General features: G+C 34.1%; 2 protein-coding genes and 1 pseudogene across 4 annotated transcripts; all 3 read right to left on the bottom strand.

Annotated features, from left to right (window-relative positions):
* Positions 1-501: 501 nt before the first annotated feature.
* On the bottom strand, positions 502-3,509 carry LOC120137855 (auxin-responsive protein IAA9-like). Of its 3 annotated transcripts, none has more exons than XM_039153503.1 (6): positions 3,407-3,509; positions 1,917-2,572; positions 1,581-1,807; positions 1,312-1,453; positions 1,036-1,097; positions 502-792 (listed from the first exon to the last, which is right to left on the bottom strand). In XM_039153503.1, exons 2-6 carry the CDS (start codon positions 2,534-2,536, stop codon positions 755-757), a joined length of 1,089 nt encoding a protein of 362 aa, XP_039009434.1. In that variant the 5' UTR covers positions 2,537-2,572; positions 3,407-3,509; the 3' UTR covers positions 502-754. The 3 variants fall into 3 exon arrangements, with proteins under 3 accessions (XP_039009434.1, XP_039009433.1, XP_039009435.1); XM_039153502.1 differs by having other exon boundaries at positions 3,354-3,503; XM_039153504.1 differs by having other exon boundaries at positions 1,917-2,565; positions 3,354-3,503.
* Positions 3,510-8,429: 4,920 nt separating this feature from the next.
* Positions 8,430-11,196, bottom strand: LOC120137732 (annotated as a pseudogene).
* Positions 11,197-13,168: 1,972 nt separating this feature from the next.
* LOC120137793 (AP2-like ethylene-responsive transcription factor AIL6) lies at positions 13,169-16,313 on the bottom strand. Its single transcript, XM_039153454.1, has 9 exons — positions 16,172-16,313; positions 15,540-16,011; positions 15,282-15,364; positions 14,433-14,441; positions 14,240-14,328; positions 14,029-14,102; positions 13,884-13,934; positions 13,719-13,795; positions 13,169-13,626 (listed from the first exon to the last, which is right to left on the bottom strand). Exons 1-9 carry the CDS (start codon positions 16,311-16,313, stop codon positions 13,169-13,171), a joined length of 1,455 nt encoding a protein of 484 aa, XP_039009385.1.
* Positions 16,314-16,870: the final 557 nt, after the last annotated feature.

Genomic DNA, 16,870 nt, shown 5'->3' with positions numbered 1-16,870 from the left:
GGAACATAGTAGAGAAATAGGAAGAAAACAATGGAGAGAAAATGATTTTTTAGATGATAAAAAATGTTGAGAAATGGTTGGTATTTATAGGCTGCTCTCCAAGCATAAAACGGGTAAGATGCCGTAAAACAGACTAGAATTTTGTAGTACTAAACGCTTATTGCAACTGATAATGTACACGATCCATGCTATAGAGAGAAGAAATCATCGTTATCAGAACGGATAAAGTAGAGATATACAAAATTTTATATTAAGAAAATTAAAATTATATAATTTTAGAAAGAATAAATTTATAAAATTTTAGAGGATAAAAGTTTATTATTAATAAAAATATAAAAAAAAATTAAAATTTTCAAATAAACGATTGTCCATGATGACAAGTGACAGCGTTAGCTGTGACATACCCTTCGATTCTTCAAATATCTTTTTGATATTTTGTCAACAATGGCTACAACACCTCAGAAACAACAGTCTATGTAACAAAAGCTAGTTTTAGGATTAAACACACATTTAACAGAATTCGGTACATCTAAAACATTACGGGTTCCTACTACAATAACTTTTTTTTTTGGATCAACACTGAACAATTATCATAAACTTCTAACAGGCACCAAACTTTGTGCAATCAAAACATAGATGACACTGGATTATGATAATAATCTTCCTTACAGCACACAGCACTCCGTTACCGCAGCTTCCTCCACAAAAAGGAACTTTCAGCTACAAATTTGGCTGTCGGAATCATCAATCATGTTTAACAGTCTTTCTTGGATTTGTCCATTGCTCTAGGAGCTGTATGACACATAAAATAGTGGTTAACAACACTAAAACGTCGTATTTCATCCAGTTACGCTTCAATAGGCAAAGTGAACGCCGGGGATACACTGCTTTCGTTCAATAGACCCCCGGAAATTGTATAATAGGAGTACAAATCATATGCATACACCCAGATCCCCACCAGAGTGTGACAGGCAAACAAATATATTGATGAATTTGATAGATTCTGCAGGAGTTCACTAAACATAAACTACTTACCTAATCCGATCGCATCAGTGCTCTTCATGATTTTCAACCTCTTGCATGTTTCAATGAACATCCTGCAACAATATCAAACTACAGTTAAGAAGTTGAAGGTGAGGAAATCTCAATCTATAAGTTTAAATTATGCAGCGCTTGTATACCACATTAATTTAAGTACTAGCAAATCCAGTCTAGAAGGATACATTCTGCTTATCCGATATAGGATTTACTGGAAAAGAAGCATTTGGGAAAATAAAAGGCAAATAGTAATTTTAAGTGAATGAAGCCTACTCCCATGGAACATCCCCGACCAGCATCCAGTCACCATCTTTATCTTCATATGTAAGCACATATTCTGATCCATGAAAAAGATCCTTCAACTTGCTCTCACTCAAGATTTCCTTCCCGGGAGCAGCATGAGCCCCACATTGACCTGAAATCGTAATAGAAATGCGGTAATCAGATCTATGTCAATAGTTGGAAGTTTTCTTTTACTTTTGCACATTGCTTTCATCTAGAAGGATTCAGCTCCATGTTACAAGGAAACGAGTGCAGCTTACCAAGGGTAAAACAGCTGAACATCTTCTCCAGAGAAGAAGACAGTTCCCGATAGGTCGAATACATTCTCAAATCAACCTTCCTCAGATAAGGAGCTCCGTCCATACTGACCTTGACAAAAAGGGCAGCAGGCCCTGGTTTTCCATCAACTTCGTCATTGTTCTTTGATGAAGTGGCCAGGGTTTTAGTCCTATATGATCTCACTGGAGGCCAACCAACAACCTGAGCCCTGTCAAGGATGGGATGTCATAAGAACAATGAAAAAGGTCAAGATATTCATATAATTCCCTTGATCTCATCAAAGATTAAGAATCCTCCCTGAAGCTAATTATACTTACTTAGCAGCGGGTGCACTGCTGCTGTTGTTAGAAACGCCCGTACGGTTAAGATTGGTTTTATTAGTGGCACAAGGTCGTTCTTGTATAGCATTTGCAGGCACATCTTTCTTTACGGATGCTTGAGGTACAGAGTATTTTCCATGTGACAGAGGTTGCGGAGATTGAGAGTCCAGACCGGCACCATGGAACATCCAATTTTTTTCGGTGTACATGGTGCCTTTTACCTCGGATAATCCATCCATGGTGTCGGAGAACCCCCTTTTGTGTCCGGCAGCAACACATTTCTGTGATGACGAGCAGATTCGATCTTTAGAAGGAAGTAAAGGAAACAATGTCTTCTCGTCGAGTTTCCCCGAGTTCAGCAAGCAAAGCTCGGTTTTTCTCTCAGGGGACTGGGATCCTGGAAGACCAAGCCTCAGTTCGGTAGCCTTCAGATTCAGATTATTCTTGTTATACTCTGATAAGCCGGTGACACTAGAGCTGTCAACCGAAGAAAAAACCGATAATCCATGATAATTCCACTCCTTTATCTCCAAGCCATTTGGGGGGAGACAGTCAACAGGTGGAGAAGAAACACTACTCTGCCCTTCCTCCTCCACACCGAGCAGTGGCGGAGACATCTGAACTCAAATCTTCTCAAAACTTTCCACTTTAAACTACATAGAAAAACAAAATAGATATCACTTCTGTAAACCTCGAGAATAATCTTTGAGAGCACAAGATTAAAACCACCATAAATTATAAGTCAAAATCTATTACAAGGATATCTAAACTAAACAATCAAAAAGTAATAATTATCGTCAGTTCCAGGTGAAAATCCACCCATGCATCAGCTGTTTCAGAACCCAATAACATCATCCATGAAACCCACTTGAACCCATTTTTTTCAAACAACTTCAGCTTAACATAATTGATCAACGTGTCATTTTATTGCTTTCAAGGGTAAAGCCCTCACTTTCTAAAGCTGAAAGTAATGTGGATAACCTTCATTAATGCAAACTAACATTATATAACTAAATTACACACCAAAAAATGAGTCCAATTTTTACACACAAAAAATCTTACCAAATAGAATAGATCCTAAAGTAGGAGGGGGGATAAAACGTGAACCACAAATTTTGTTTAGCTTCAAAAAAATTAATAAGATCATAAAAAGTCAACTGTCTAGTGCATTAAACCGTTTAAGAACAGTTCCGTTTTTCGGTGAATAATGAGCAGACCGAAGAAGAGAAAAGGAAGCCAAACATGAAAAGATAATAATCTTTTCCCCCTTCCATTTTCTTCTGTTTTACGGGCAACCAAACAGAAGGGGTAGATAAAATCACAGCAAAAATGAAACGGAGATCTTAATGTTGATCTCAAGCAAAGCTGAAAAATACAAAGAAAAATAACAGACAAAAAATGCACATCTATATATATATTAAAAAAAAAGCTTACAGAGTAAAACTGGGTAGAGTTGTATATTAGACAAAGAGAAGAAGATGGATTACTGCTTTCAAAAATTGCAGGCGAAAATGCACGAACTGCAGCGTAAAATAAAAGCAGAGAGAGAAACATAGATAATAAGCCTAAGACCCTTCTCCCATTATCTGCAGAAAGCAACAATAGCCATTAAAGAAACTAAAGAAGCCCTCCCAATAAAATAAAAATAAAAAGGAAGGGGCAAAAGCGAAAATAAACACAAGAATGGGGCCAGGTTGGTTTTTATACTGCGCCAACTGGGGCGGGAAGGGAATCTGATCGGACGGTTGATATTGGTTTGGCTATGGAGCGATCTGGACCGTTGGATTCTTCCCAAAAGAATTTATAAATGTAAATGTGTCGCTATTCCAGGTAGCATTTCTAGTAAACCTGGCTTTGATTGGTTGTTGCTTTCTAGTTCAGTATCTGGGTTTTGAAGTCGTGAAGTGTCGAATTCACCCTTAAATATATCCTATTATATTACACAGTTAAACGAAATGTCACATGAGAGACTTGGAATATTTTTTTATATTTAATTTAAATATAAACTTACAGCACTTCAACCACTACACCAACACCCACGTTTGCTTACAAACTTACAGCAATCACTATTTATGTTATATTATAAATAATAACAGAAAATGAAAACAAAAGTAATAATAAAACGACTCAAGCCTAAGTTTATTAGGAATATAAAAACATCTAAATCATTAAAGAAAATCTATTTTTTTAATTATAATTGAATACATTATATATATATATATATTTAAAATTGTAATCAATATAATATTTAAAATAAATAAATAAATTTAATATTTTTAAACTAAAATAATTCAATATTTTTAAATATATTTTTCCAGAAAGTGGAGGTAAAAATATATTAAATTTAGTTTAAAAATATTAAACTTATTGTTATTATTTTAAATATTATATTGAAATTATTTTAGTTTAAAATATAAAACTTAGTTTTATTTTAAATATTATATTGGTTTAAAAATATTAAATTTATTTTTAAACTAAATTTAATATATTTTTTCCTCCACTTTCTCTACTGGAAAAATATATTTTAGAAATATTATATTGAACTTATTTTAGTTTAAAAATATTATATTTATTTACTTATTTTAAATATTATATTGATTACAATTTTAAATATATATAAAATGTATTCAATTATAATTTAAAAATTAGAGATTTTTAATGATTTAGATGTTCTTATATCCCTAATAAACTTAGGCTTGAGTCGTTTTATTATTACTTTTATTTTCATTTTCTGCCATTACTTATAATATAAAATAAATAGTGATTGCTGTAAGTTTATAAGCAAACGCGGGTGTTGGAGAAAAATATTTAAATTAAATATAAAAAAGTCTTTCAATTGTCTCGTGACACATGTTGTCATACTATTGGTGGATTAATATTAAATTAATCTAAAATTATGATAAAATTAATAAAATACATAAATAATAAAGACTAAATGTTTAATTATACAAACTATTTTAACTGTCATGTCAACACAATCGTTAACCACTTAACGGTAAGTGGTATGATTTGATGTATTTAAATAGTTGAGTATTCTCGTTGATAAGAATTCAAAAATAATAGTCAAAATAAAAATGGGTTATAGTTAGGTGGTTATCTATACAGTTTACCACCTATTATTTTACATAAAGGTTAAAGTATACGAATGATCTTTTATTATAGTACATTATTTTATCGAATCTCATTATTATTAAATGTTACAAAATGATTCTCTAACTATAAAGTATCGTTTTATTGAGTTTTTTTGACTATTAAAAACTATAAAATAATCATTCAACTATGCGTATATTCTAGACTCGTCATTTTCAATTAAAATTTTGTGATTTTTTTAGTTGGACGTTAACATGCTCATTAAAATATGATAAAATATTATCCTATAACCGTTTCGAACTATATTTTGTAGATCGACTCTTCATTTACATTATATTGTCAAGTCATTACTTGAAACATTATGTCATCGAGTCAATGTTTGAAAGGAAATACGGTGTCAATAAATATCATTAAAATATAATTTTATCATATCTCGATTAGTAGGTTAATATCCAATTTAGACGACCGTTAATTTTTTAACGAAAAAAAGACGAGTTTAGAAGATATAAATAGTCAAATGATCATTTTGTAACTTTTAATGGTCGAATGACTCAACAAATAATATTCTATAATCAGAAGACTATTTTATAACTTTTAATAATCATAATTTCAACAAAACAATTTCATATAGTTGAAGGACCATTCATATACTTTATAGCTTTATACATAAAATACACCTTGAATGGAATCTAGGGATGGTCAAGTGTCCAAAATGCACTTTTTTTAATCATCTAAATTTAAATCTGTTTATAATTTGTAAATTATTTAATTTTTCAGTTTTAAAATATTATTATTTAAATTTAAATAAAAAATGAATATTATTCTTTATATATATATATTTAAATCTATAAAAAATATAGTTTAAGTTCTTAATCGTATTTCAAGTATTCGCATCCACACACAGACTGAAATATAAATAAATTAAAAAATCATTATAAAATAAAAAAATTCAAACAACAATTCTAAATCATATATAATATATTAAACATAACAATTAAAAACATATAAAATATTATACCATCAAACTCAGTTAGATAAGACACTAAATTATTCAAATAAAGACAATATATATTTCGAATCTTTTTTATTAATTAAAAACGTACGTACACTTACAAACACAATTGTTCAAACTCAAAATTTCAAAAGATAATAACATTTTCTTTTATTTAAACACGAGTAGTGTTTAGTGCGATATAAAACGGCGACATTTTGGCTTGAAACATAAATGGGAATGATAATTGATGGTTAAACGAAAATAAGATTATTGTCGACCCAAATCTATCCAAATCCAACCACTCATTGCTCCTTTACATCAAACCTGTAAGACAATGTCTATACACCATAGGCATTTTCAAGCCAGTCTGCCGGGCGATGATCACTAGACAGCCTATATCATTCCTCCCTTTCATTCATTTTCTCTTCTTTTCCATCATTACCCCTCTTTTCTCTCTCTATCTCTCTCTCTCTCTCCCCCTAAACCCTCCCTCTTACTAAATATTTAATAATTTATATTGTCAATTGTTTTTTTGAGAAAATAACCTCAGTGACCAAAAATCTTAGATAATATACGATTTTGATCAATTTTTTTTGGATTTACGAAAATGACCAACAAAATCGCAATGCGATCTCTAATTCGCATTGCGATCTCCACTATCGCAAATTCACGTTGCATTTCGCATTGCGATAGTTGAAAATCGCGTTGCGTTTTTCCATTTCGCGTTGCGATAGTTGGAGATCGCGTTGCGATAGTTGAAATCGCAACGCGATCTCCATCATCGCAAGTGATTTTTCATTTCGCGTTGCGATAGTTGAAAATCGCGTTGCGATTTTCCATTTCGCGTTGCGATAGTCTACAGTCGCGTTGCGATTTTCCGTTTCGCGTTGCGATTTTTCATTTCGTGTTGCGATAGTTGAAAATCACAACGACAACTGTAGACTATCGCAACGCGAAACGGAAAATCGCAACGCGAAATGGAAAATCGCAACGCGATTTTCAACTATCGCAACGCGCAAATGGAAAATCGCAACGCGATTTTCAACTATCGCAACGCGAAACGGAAAATCGCAACGCGACTGTAGACTATCGCAACGCGAAATGGAAAATCGCAACGCGATTTTAAACTATCGCAACGCGAAATGGAAAATCGCAACGCGGCTGTAGACTATCGCAACGCGAAATGGAAAATCGCAACGCGATTTTCAACTATCGCAACGCGAAATGCAACGCGAATTTGCGATAGTGGAGATCGCAATGCGAATTAGAGATCGCATTGCGATTTTATTGGTCATTTTCGCAAATCCAAAAAAAATTGGTCAAAATCGTATATTATCTGATATTTTTGGTCACTGAGGTTATTTTCTCTTGTTTTTTTTATATAATGAAGATAAGATTAATATAAGAAAATTATTGGATTAATGCAAAAGAAACGGTGTTGTTTATATTAGGGTGGCATGCGGGAGAGATGGGGTAACATCGGTAGGCATTATTAGGGGCAGAGCATGCCCTTGAGGAGGGTCACAGACCTCACCGCCGTTCATGTCCCGTGCATGCCACACACCCATCATCACTCTTTCTTCGCCTTTCGATTTTAACCCTATTATGTTAGTCTTGTTTGCATTTAATGTCTGTTGGTTTAAATTTACAACTAATGCAAGAATAAAATATGTCGAAGTATATTCGTACAGAAATTCTAATAGATTGGTGTTAGATTTGATTATTAAGAGTATAAAATTAATCAATAATTAAAATAAATTTATACAGAAATTACATTTGATGACACATATATAATGATAAAGTATGAAGATAATTAAAGATAAGAAGAGAAAAGATCCACTCATTGGCTTAGTTATTAAAGATTTCATGTTATTTAATATTTATTTTAAAAATATAATACGTCTTTACCTAATAAAAATAAATAAAACTTTGTAACTTCATAGAATCTTAATTTTTATGTGATTTGTTAAATGCGGAGAGAATTTATTTTAAGATTAATGGTATTTGAGTTCACGAACGGATGCATGAATTTATATTATAGATACGAATTTAAAAGATTATATTAAGAGTTATAAAATTAAATAATCAATATAAAATACAAAAAATAAACCTAAAACATAAGAGAGATTAAAAAGTCTAAATGCGACCATCCAACATTGTTTGAATTGTTTCTAATTTTTCGAAAAAACTAATATAATTCCTATTTTTTAAATCAACATGACCGATAAACTAAAAAAATCAATTCGGTATTTTAACTAATAAAATCAAATATTGAATGTTACATTAATAAATTTAACACCGACTGCTACTATGTTGATATGACAATTCACAATACTGACATAATGATCTATAATGTTGACATGATGATACACGGTGACTATTTAAATAACGTGATATCTCCATTAATCACAAAATAAAATTAGATTCTCCATGAAAACCTATGTTCTACATTTCTAACAAAAAAGCACGACAGTAGATGCTTGATGGTCATATGGTTTATAACTCCTCCGATTCCATTTCACTCTCCGTTTGCGGCGTCGACGTTCTTTGATCCAAGTATTCTTGTTCTAGCGTTTCCTTGAGGATGAACAGCCTTTGTATGACCACAGGTTGACTCATCTTCTTTGCTTCTTTGATGTCGGTTTCTTCTTTATTGAGTGTGTATGCGTCCAGCACGATCTTAATCCATTTGTGCAGCTCTTTCGGCGTACTGTAAATCGGAAAACTCGCGGAATATGTCATGCCACTATAATCTGATGGTGATTACTTTAATCCAAAGAAGGGAAGAGGATTTCTTACGTGTATGAAGCGTGAGGATCCTTCACTTCGTGTTCATTGCCTGGGGAGAAAGCTGTTGCCAACGCAGAGAATCGCTCTTCCGGATCTGTGATGTTTAGCAGATGCTTGAGCAACTTTATCTCTTTCGGTGCAATGCTCTTAAGACTGCTCTTCGTCGCTTTGTATAACTGATACATGATGTCTTTAACCTGCAATTAGATGTCGAAAACAAAATCTAAAAGAATAGAAAAAACCTAACAGTAGCTGGCAATGGCATATACTTCATTGAGATTTGAGGCTCATAATGCCAAAAATGAAAACTAAACTTGAGAACCACCATGTTCAAAACATCCTACATATCACGATTATGTTTGGTTTTAATCATCAGTTTTAATTGTTGGATGCAATGCATAACATGTGAATATGGTTTCTTTTCTCTACGACATCTTAAGACGTGCCACTATCACTCCAATCTTATATTCTAATGGTCAATGCGTCGAACAATGATCTCGGTTTAAATTTAAAGACTTCCATGCCATCGCAACATATTATACAATTTTAATCCTCAGGAACATGATAATAGATCAAAGAACGAGAGACCGAGATGCACTGGAAACTGCAATACCTCGTTTTTCATGGTTCTGGAGTCCTTTGCTGATGCCCAAGCACTATTTATCAGTAGAATCAATGATGAGTCGAGTTCCTTTCCCTTGGCAAGGCTTTTGATCTTTTCGCATGCCACGTCCACAGAAGGCGAATTTAGTATATCATCAAATTTTGCCTGTGCGGAATCTAAATTCTCCATAGCCTCCAGTGTCTTATCATAAGCACCGACAGCGGATAGACATCTTGCTGCCAGTCGGGCAATCTCTGTTTCAAAAGAAGTAATGGAAAGTTCTTGAATTAAATTAATTTCAAGCGACTGAAAGGAAGGGAAACAAGTTTCATTTTTTAAGGTACTTCCATTTCTTATCAGCTTAGAACATCCAGTTTTCAACCACAAAAAAAAAAAAAAAGTCCACAAAGAATTAGCATATTGTTTACCGTCTCGGTACTCCAGACCATCACATGTTTCGGAAACTAGATTCAGGTATCGGAAAAATTCATCAGTGAAGTCTTTCCGCCGCCTTGTAATGATTGCATTTATATCAGTTGGGCTATCTTGAATCTCCTTAAGAAGTTCACAATGTCTATCCATTTCATCATCGATCTGCAACACTCATTCCTTAGTAGACTACTAATAGTCACATTAAAAAAAGCAAGAAGAAGAAACGAACTCAAGCTATGAATCTCAAGTGTCCCGATACAGAACATAAGAGCGATATACCAATTTGAGCCTCTCTCTTAAGTTCCCAACAAAAAAGTAGTTTAACTTGGGATGTGTTTTCGGGTTTGTTCGAGTTCCAAAATACATAAAACATCCACAATCATGATACACATCTTTATCACTAAAACCAAATTTACCAAAATCAAGCCGTGAACCTTATCTTAGAGCACACCAAGTTCGTTTTTGGGTTTGTTCAAGTTCCAAAATCACATAAAACATTCAAAAATACATATGCAAAGCTTTATCAATAAAACCAAATCAATCGAAATCGAGCCATGCACCTCAAGTGTTTCGATACCGAACAATATATTAGAGCATACAGAGTTAGTTTTCGGGTTCGTTCAAATTCCAAAATTACTTAAAAACATTCACATCCATAATACACATTTACCAAACAAGTTACCATAAAAATAGAACACTTTGGGAGATTAAAAGCATGGTTTATACCTTCTTCACCTTTCTCTCCAAAGAAATTAATTTCTGCTTCATAGATGGATCAATCTCGTCATCGGCTCGGACTCGACATCGATTATAGAAGCATTCTCTATACTTACTCCACTCTCCCCTCAAAATCAAGTACTTTTTCCAATCTTTTACTCTTGGTTTCTCATTCAAAAACAAGTCAATGATTCTATCACAAAATCGGGTCATTGTATAACCTTTTGCAACTTCAACTTCAGCATCAGTTATACTACTAGCTCGAAGACCTGAAAATAAAAGATTTTTTCCCTTTAAGCAACCAACAAATACCCAAAAAGGACATGAAAAAAACAACTCATTTAGAGCAATTAAAGCAGCAAAACAAGAAAATAAGAAATACCCGGAACCAGAAAACAGCCTAGGAACAAAAAGGAAGCAATCTAATGCTTACAGGGATCGAAAAGGAGGTTCTTTTCAGGGGAGAGACATTTTCTTCGTGGGTTTATTTTTGAAGGGGTAATGAGAGAATGAAGAGATAAGAGGGAGCTCGAGGGTTGTGGGAAACAATTTGTCACTGAGAGTGATCGACAAAGTGTTTGTGTTGGTGGGGATTGATAGTTTGAGCCTCGAAAGACTGCTCATTTCTGCTTTCTTCTTTGCAATGGGAGAACAAGCTGTTTTTTTTTTTTAATTTCAATGTTCCATTAGCTCCATAACCATGGCAGTGGTTGGATGGAGGAATCGGATAATATAAACATCTCCGAATATCTGTCGGCCTGATTGGTTCTTCAAAACTTGTGTTTGGTTGGGCCTACATTTTGTACTGTCATTTTGGACCAGATTGGGTAGTAGAAGGTGCCCTCTTCAACTCTTTGACCCAAACCAAATGAAAGGTTAATATGACTTTTGGTGCCTAAGTGTTGCATTGACGTGCAATTCCGTACCAGACTTTTTTTTTTTTTGCAATTAGGTACTTTAGTTTTTTTGGGTGTGTGCATAACATAATTTTTATGGGTAAAGTACAAAAATGGTCCCTCGACTATAGGATATTATTTTATTAAGTCCCTTCACCATTAAAAGTTACAAAATGATCTTTTGACTATAGAATGTTGCTTTATTAAGTCTCTCGACTATTAAAAGTTACAAAATGATCACCCGACTATTCATTATATTCCAAAATCGTCATTTTCATCAAAAAAATTGGTGATTGTCTAAGTTGGACGTTAACATGATGATTAGGATATGATAATCATTTGAGATTTCGTGATCATATTTTATCATATCACATTCAACATGTTAACGTTCAACTCAGAATACCGTCAATTTTTTTAAAGAAAAATGATGAGTTTAAAACATAATGAATAGTCAGGTGACCATTTTGTAACTTTAAAGTAACACTCCATAGTTGGAGGATCATTTTGTAACTTTTAATAGTCGATGGACTTAATAAAGCAATAACCATTTGTGTATTTTACATTTTTTTCAAATTACACTATTCATACTTTTTTTATTAATACGGGATAAATATAATATAATATAATATATATGTTCAAAGATAATTCTTAACCATTTGATATTAAACGCTCAAATCTCTAACATTTGTAGCGCTCATACTTTAAATTTTAACATTGGGATTTTAATTTTCTTTTTCTTTAAATATGAAGGAGGCATAAACCATTAAACTTGGCATTAGAGATAAGAATTCGATGACAACGCGCTGTCGCGTTTGTAAAGAACCGAAGCTTGGATTCGCTTCACGTGGACCGATAACGCGATGTTCGGGTTATAGATCGTGACGTTGGCCAGCCAATTGGCCGCCAGATTCGAATCCGAGACCATGAAATTCGAGACGAGAACATTGTTGACTTCGATTACCGGTGCTTGTGGGTAGAGAGAGAAGGGCAGCGGTGTTTTGAAGAGGCAAAGGAGGATGGTAATGGAGATTGTAATGGCGGAAATGAGAAGGATTCTAGGGATGTTGAAGGATCCAATGGAGGTATCGCTGGCCATTGGTAAAAGATAAAAACAAGGCACGAAACTTCTCAATGTATATATAAAGAATGTGCTCTTGTTGCCTTAACCATTGACCTTTTCTTACAAGGATAAAAACAATTTGACCATTTTTCTTACATTAGTATTTGGATATTTTTGTCCACGTTGATATACCCTTTCACGTGATGACCTTAATCATATCCTAAATAATTTTCTTTTTTAAAATTTCACTTCATTTTCTCTTCTTTAAATTATCAATTTTCATCTATTTTAGTTCCTAAATTTTTAATTTTTTAAAATCATACCTATTCGAGATTTTAAATTAAAAATACTTTTGTTAATTTCAAAAATAGATTAACCGAAACTTTTGAATCACTCGAGAAAATTTAGCAAAATATTAGCTATTGAGGATTTGCCCATTCTAGCAATTGAAGATGATTAGATACTTCACAAAATCCAGCTTTCTAATGTTTCAACTACTGTTCTTTAGCCTTCAAAACAAAACCCTCTTCTTGCCAAGATATAAAAGAGGTAAAGATAAAGATCGATTCCGATCCATGGTCATTTCATCGAGTCGGCCCCAGAGAGCTTCGAACAATTCGCTTCTTAACAGTAGTTGCATCGGTGTTAGAACTGCCTCGGTTATCATTAATATGACCGGTGAGGCCATAAGAACTCAGCTGCTGGCTGCAACATTACAGTTGTAGGTATTGCTGTTGCCGATGACAATCCGGGGGGATCACAGCTGCCTAAGTTGGCTGACTGAAAGTGGTGGTACAGATTCTCTTGATAAAATGCTGTAGTTGCTGCAGCAGCTTCGTAAGGGATTCCACAAGGAATGTCGGAAACTGGCTGCATCGGAGCGAAACTTATACCTTGGCTGTTGGAGCTGCACCGTGGTAGCTGTTGTTGCTCATGGTTTACCATCGGTTTCTGGTTGGATTCAAGTGAATGCTTTTGTCGCTTAGCTGCTCCACCAACGGGAAGGGAACTCTTGGCAATGGCTTCGACATTGTATCGGTTCATCTCGAAGTTGGTCACCGCATTCACACCTCGGAATTTGATGGCCGCGATGTCATATGCCTCTGCTGCCTCCTCTTCAGTAGCTGTGAACCATATGGAAGATAAAACATTGTCAATAATATTACAGTAGTTGAAGTGGGAAAGTTCATTCATAGGTCAATTATGGTAGCTTTACCAAAAGTCCCAAGGTACAAGTCCTTGTTTCCGGCAACCCGGCCGATCCTTGCTTGCCATCGGCCTTGTTGATGATGCCTGCAAACATAAGACAGCAACGTAATGCTTCGGTCGTTCATCCGACAATCCTACAATTAGTTCTACGTCTAAACAAAAATGTGCGAACCTCGTGACACCTCGGTAAATGGATGCACCCCTTGAAAATCCACTACTCTTCCTATTAAACATCGGCAAACGGAAGATTAACCCTTTCCAATCATCCCCATCTGGAAAAAAGAAAACCAAACCCAGTGAAGTACACAAAGCTTTACCTCCTTATGGATGCAATAAACTCTTGCCTGGTTACATTCTTCATCTCTTCCAACTCCTTCGAATAATTTGCAATCTAAACCAAGGAAAATAACCATCATTAGGTTGTTCAAATAATCTTCATCTTCCGTAAAATACTTATATTTGTACGTAACAGACACATTCGTACATATATAGATATATGATAAAGAAAGAACCGTGCATATATGATACCGGGAAGTTGGTGGTGGCGGTCGGACCCCAGTATTTCACGGCGGCCAAATCGTATGCCCGAGCAGCCTTTTCTTCATTATCATAACCACCTGATAAATTACAATATAAAATTTTCAGTCTAATAATTAACAACAGCAGTATGAAACTGCATAATTAAACTTAATAGTAACTACAAATCTTAGGAGTTCCTTACCCAAGTATACTGTATAAACAAGAGTTTGAACACATCCAGGATCCCAGATTTGCATGCAAAAAGTAAAGCAGAGATTGTCAATATTCGAAATTTTCTGCATAAACCCAATCCATAATATATGGTCAAAAGAAAAACTTTCTGCTGTTAACAAGTTCAAATTCTTCTACTAGTCCTTGTAGATATGAAAAATTGTGAATCTAGTCACCACGAGACACAAGGAAAAAAGCAAAAGCCAAATCAATCAAAATCACTGTTTCAGAATTCATACTGCGATTCAACTGTAGAAAAAGCCACATAGATAGGCTTCAGGTTGAGCGAGATGTTAAGGAAAAATGAACAAATAAAGGTGACAGTGAACAAAAATGGCGGCATATCTGCTCAAATCAAAAGAGAAAACCGTACATTTTGCAGCAAATTGAAAGTACCATTTGGGACACATATATAACATCACAGGGTCTCAATCATCTTTAAATGACTGATGAAAATGTCCCACTGCATGCATGCTTCTTTTCACTAGTCTTCTCACTGTACCCATATCCAATATTATAAATTCATATTTATATTTAGAATATTTTATAATATACTAATATTTATGTGGGTAATTATTTGATAATTGTGTATCATAGTCTGAGGTTTAAAATTATAGATATAGTAGGTGCTAATTAGATAGTACAATAACGGTTTCAAACGATATCAGATAATATTATTGTCGTTATACAACAGCTACTATAATTATAGATATAGTATATATATAACAGTTTCCGACAATATTATTATCGTTATATAACGGTCACTATTTGATATTTAAATCCTTATCATAGCTAAGAAAGATAAGAAAGAAAATGTGACCTTGACGGCCTTTTCTGGCTTGACCCTCTCTCCTGCAGCTGTTATCCCATAGATGAGCTTCATATCTACCCGTCCACCTGTGTCTGGATTGCCATTACGATTTTTTTTTTTTTTTAAATCATATCAAATCAACATGTAATATTCTGATTTTTAAATCAAATTAAAACTTGATGATAATTAAATCATTGTTAGCTAATTTTTTAGCAAAAAATACTTTTTAAAATTGAAGGAGAAGACTGATTGATGGGACATTTTTACCTGGTGACGCCTCTGTAAATCGAAGTTCGTTGACCAAATGTATCGGAGATCTTCTTTGAGCTGTCTGAGTCAACCGTAACAATGGCCTTACTAGTGTTATTTTCACTATGGTTCCCGCGTGATTCGATCGGGTGACCAGGTAACTCGAGGCGAGCCAACTGAGTTCTACCCATTGACGACGAGTCATCGACCTCCGACCCCGAGTTCGTAGAGAACGCTTGAAATCCAGTAAATTGCTTGAGATCTTGAGGCTCATATATTTGGGTTAAAGACGAACCTTGGGTTTCGGTTTGGCTGTCGGAAAATCTAACGATCGACGAAGAATCGCCAAGGAAGTCTTCAAGCTTCGGTGCTTGGTAATGGAAGCTCGTGAAAATGGAGGATTCATCCGCCATTGATGCTGCCGTTTGAGCTTCGTCGCTTTGGTTCTCATCTCCTTCAAAAAACACTTGGTTTTTCGGATTTGTCCAGCATTCAAAAAAAAAAGAGATTTTCAATATAAGGCGATTTAGTTAAGTAAAACCAGTAGGAAATGAACTTGAAACTTAAACCCTCGAACCTTGTATTTTCTCGTATTTTCTAGACAACCAAACAGAAGAGAGAAAAGAAAAGAAGGGGAAGCTTTGCCATACCATTACCATAGAAGTTGTCGATCAGGTAAGGGGGAGAGACAGCAGAGGATCCTTCACATGACACAAACTGAGGCTCAGATGATGACCTCAACAGCTCCATTGGAGACAGTGAAAACGAAAGCCAGTTACTTGCTGATGCCATTTCATGTGTTTAAATATATGAACTTCAAAACCATTTTCTCTTCTTTTCTGAACTTACACTAGACACCAAAACTATATTTCGAGGAAACAAACAAAAGCTAGCTCAGAAACCTTTAACAGAAAAGTGATGATGCATTCTTTTTAATATTAACCGTTACTTAAAACCGTTTCCATCCAGATAAACAACTACGACAATACCGAAGCTTAGTAAATGAAAAAGATGTTAAATGCATGCAATCTCATCTTGGATTTCTTTGAGGAATCCATTGTCTTCTTAAAGAAGGAAAATAAAAGTTCGGAGGAAAAAAATCTGTTTGGTGAGAGGGAAAGTGAGGTAAAATAAAGTTGGCGTTGGGGTTTTTAAAGGAAGCTAGACAAAGAGAAAAGTTATCCAGCGGCTTAATCTAAAACGATAGAACTACTGAAAAATAGAGCAAATATAGGAAATTTTACTTAAATAATACCAAATAAAAATTATTTAACTGAAGATTTATTATTTATAATATACAATTATTTTTATTTATGATTATAAAAATAATATTATTTTGTATCATAGTG

The sequence above is a fragment of the Hibiscus syriacus genome, unplaced genomic scaffold (assembly GCF_006381635.1).
Source record: "Hibiscus syriacus cultivar Baekdansim isolate YM2019G1 unplaced genomic scaffold, ASM638163v2 tig00110676_pilon, whole genome shotgun sequence".
Classification (NCBI taxonomy): Eukaryota; Viridiplantae; Streptophyta; class Magnoliopsida; order Malvales; family Malvaceae; genus Hibiscus; species Hibiscus syriacus.
Note: the sequence above shows the minus strand (reverse complement) of the source record. Positions and strands in the feature narration are given on the sequence as shown.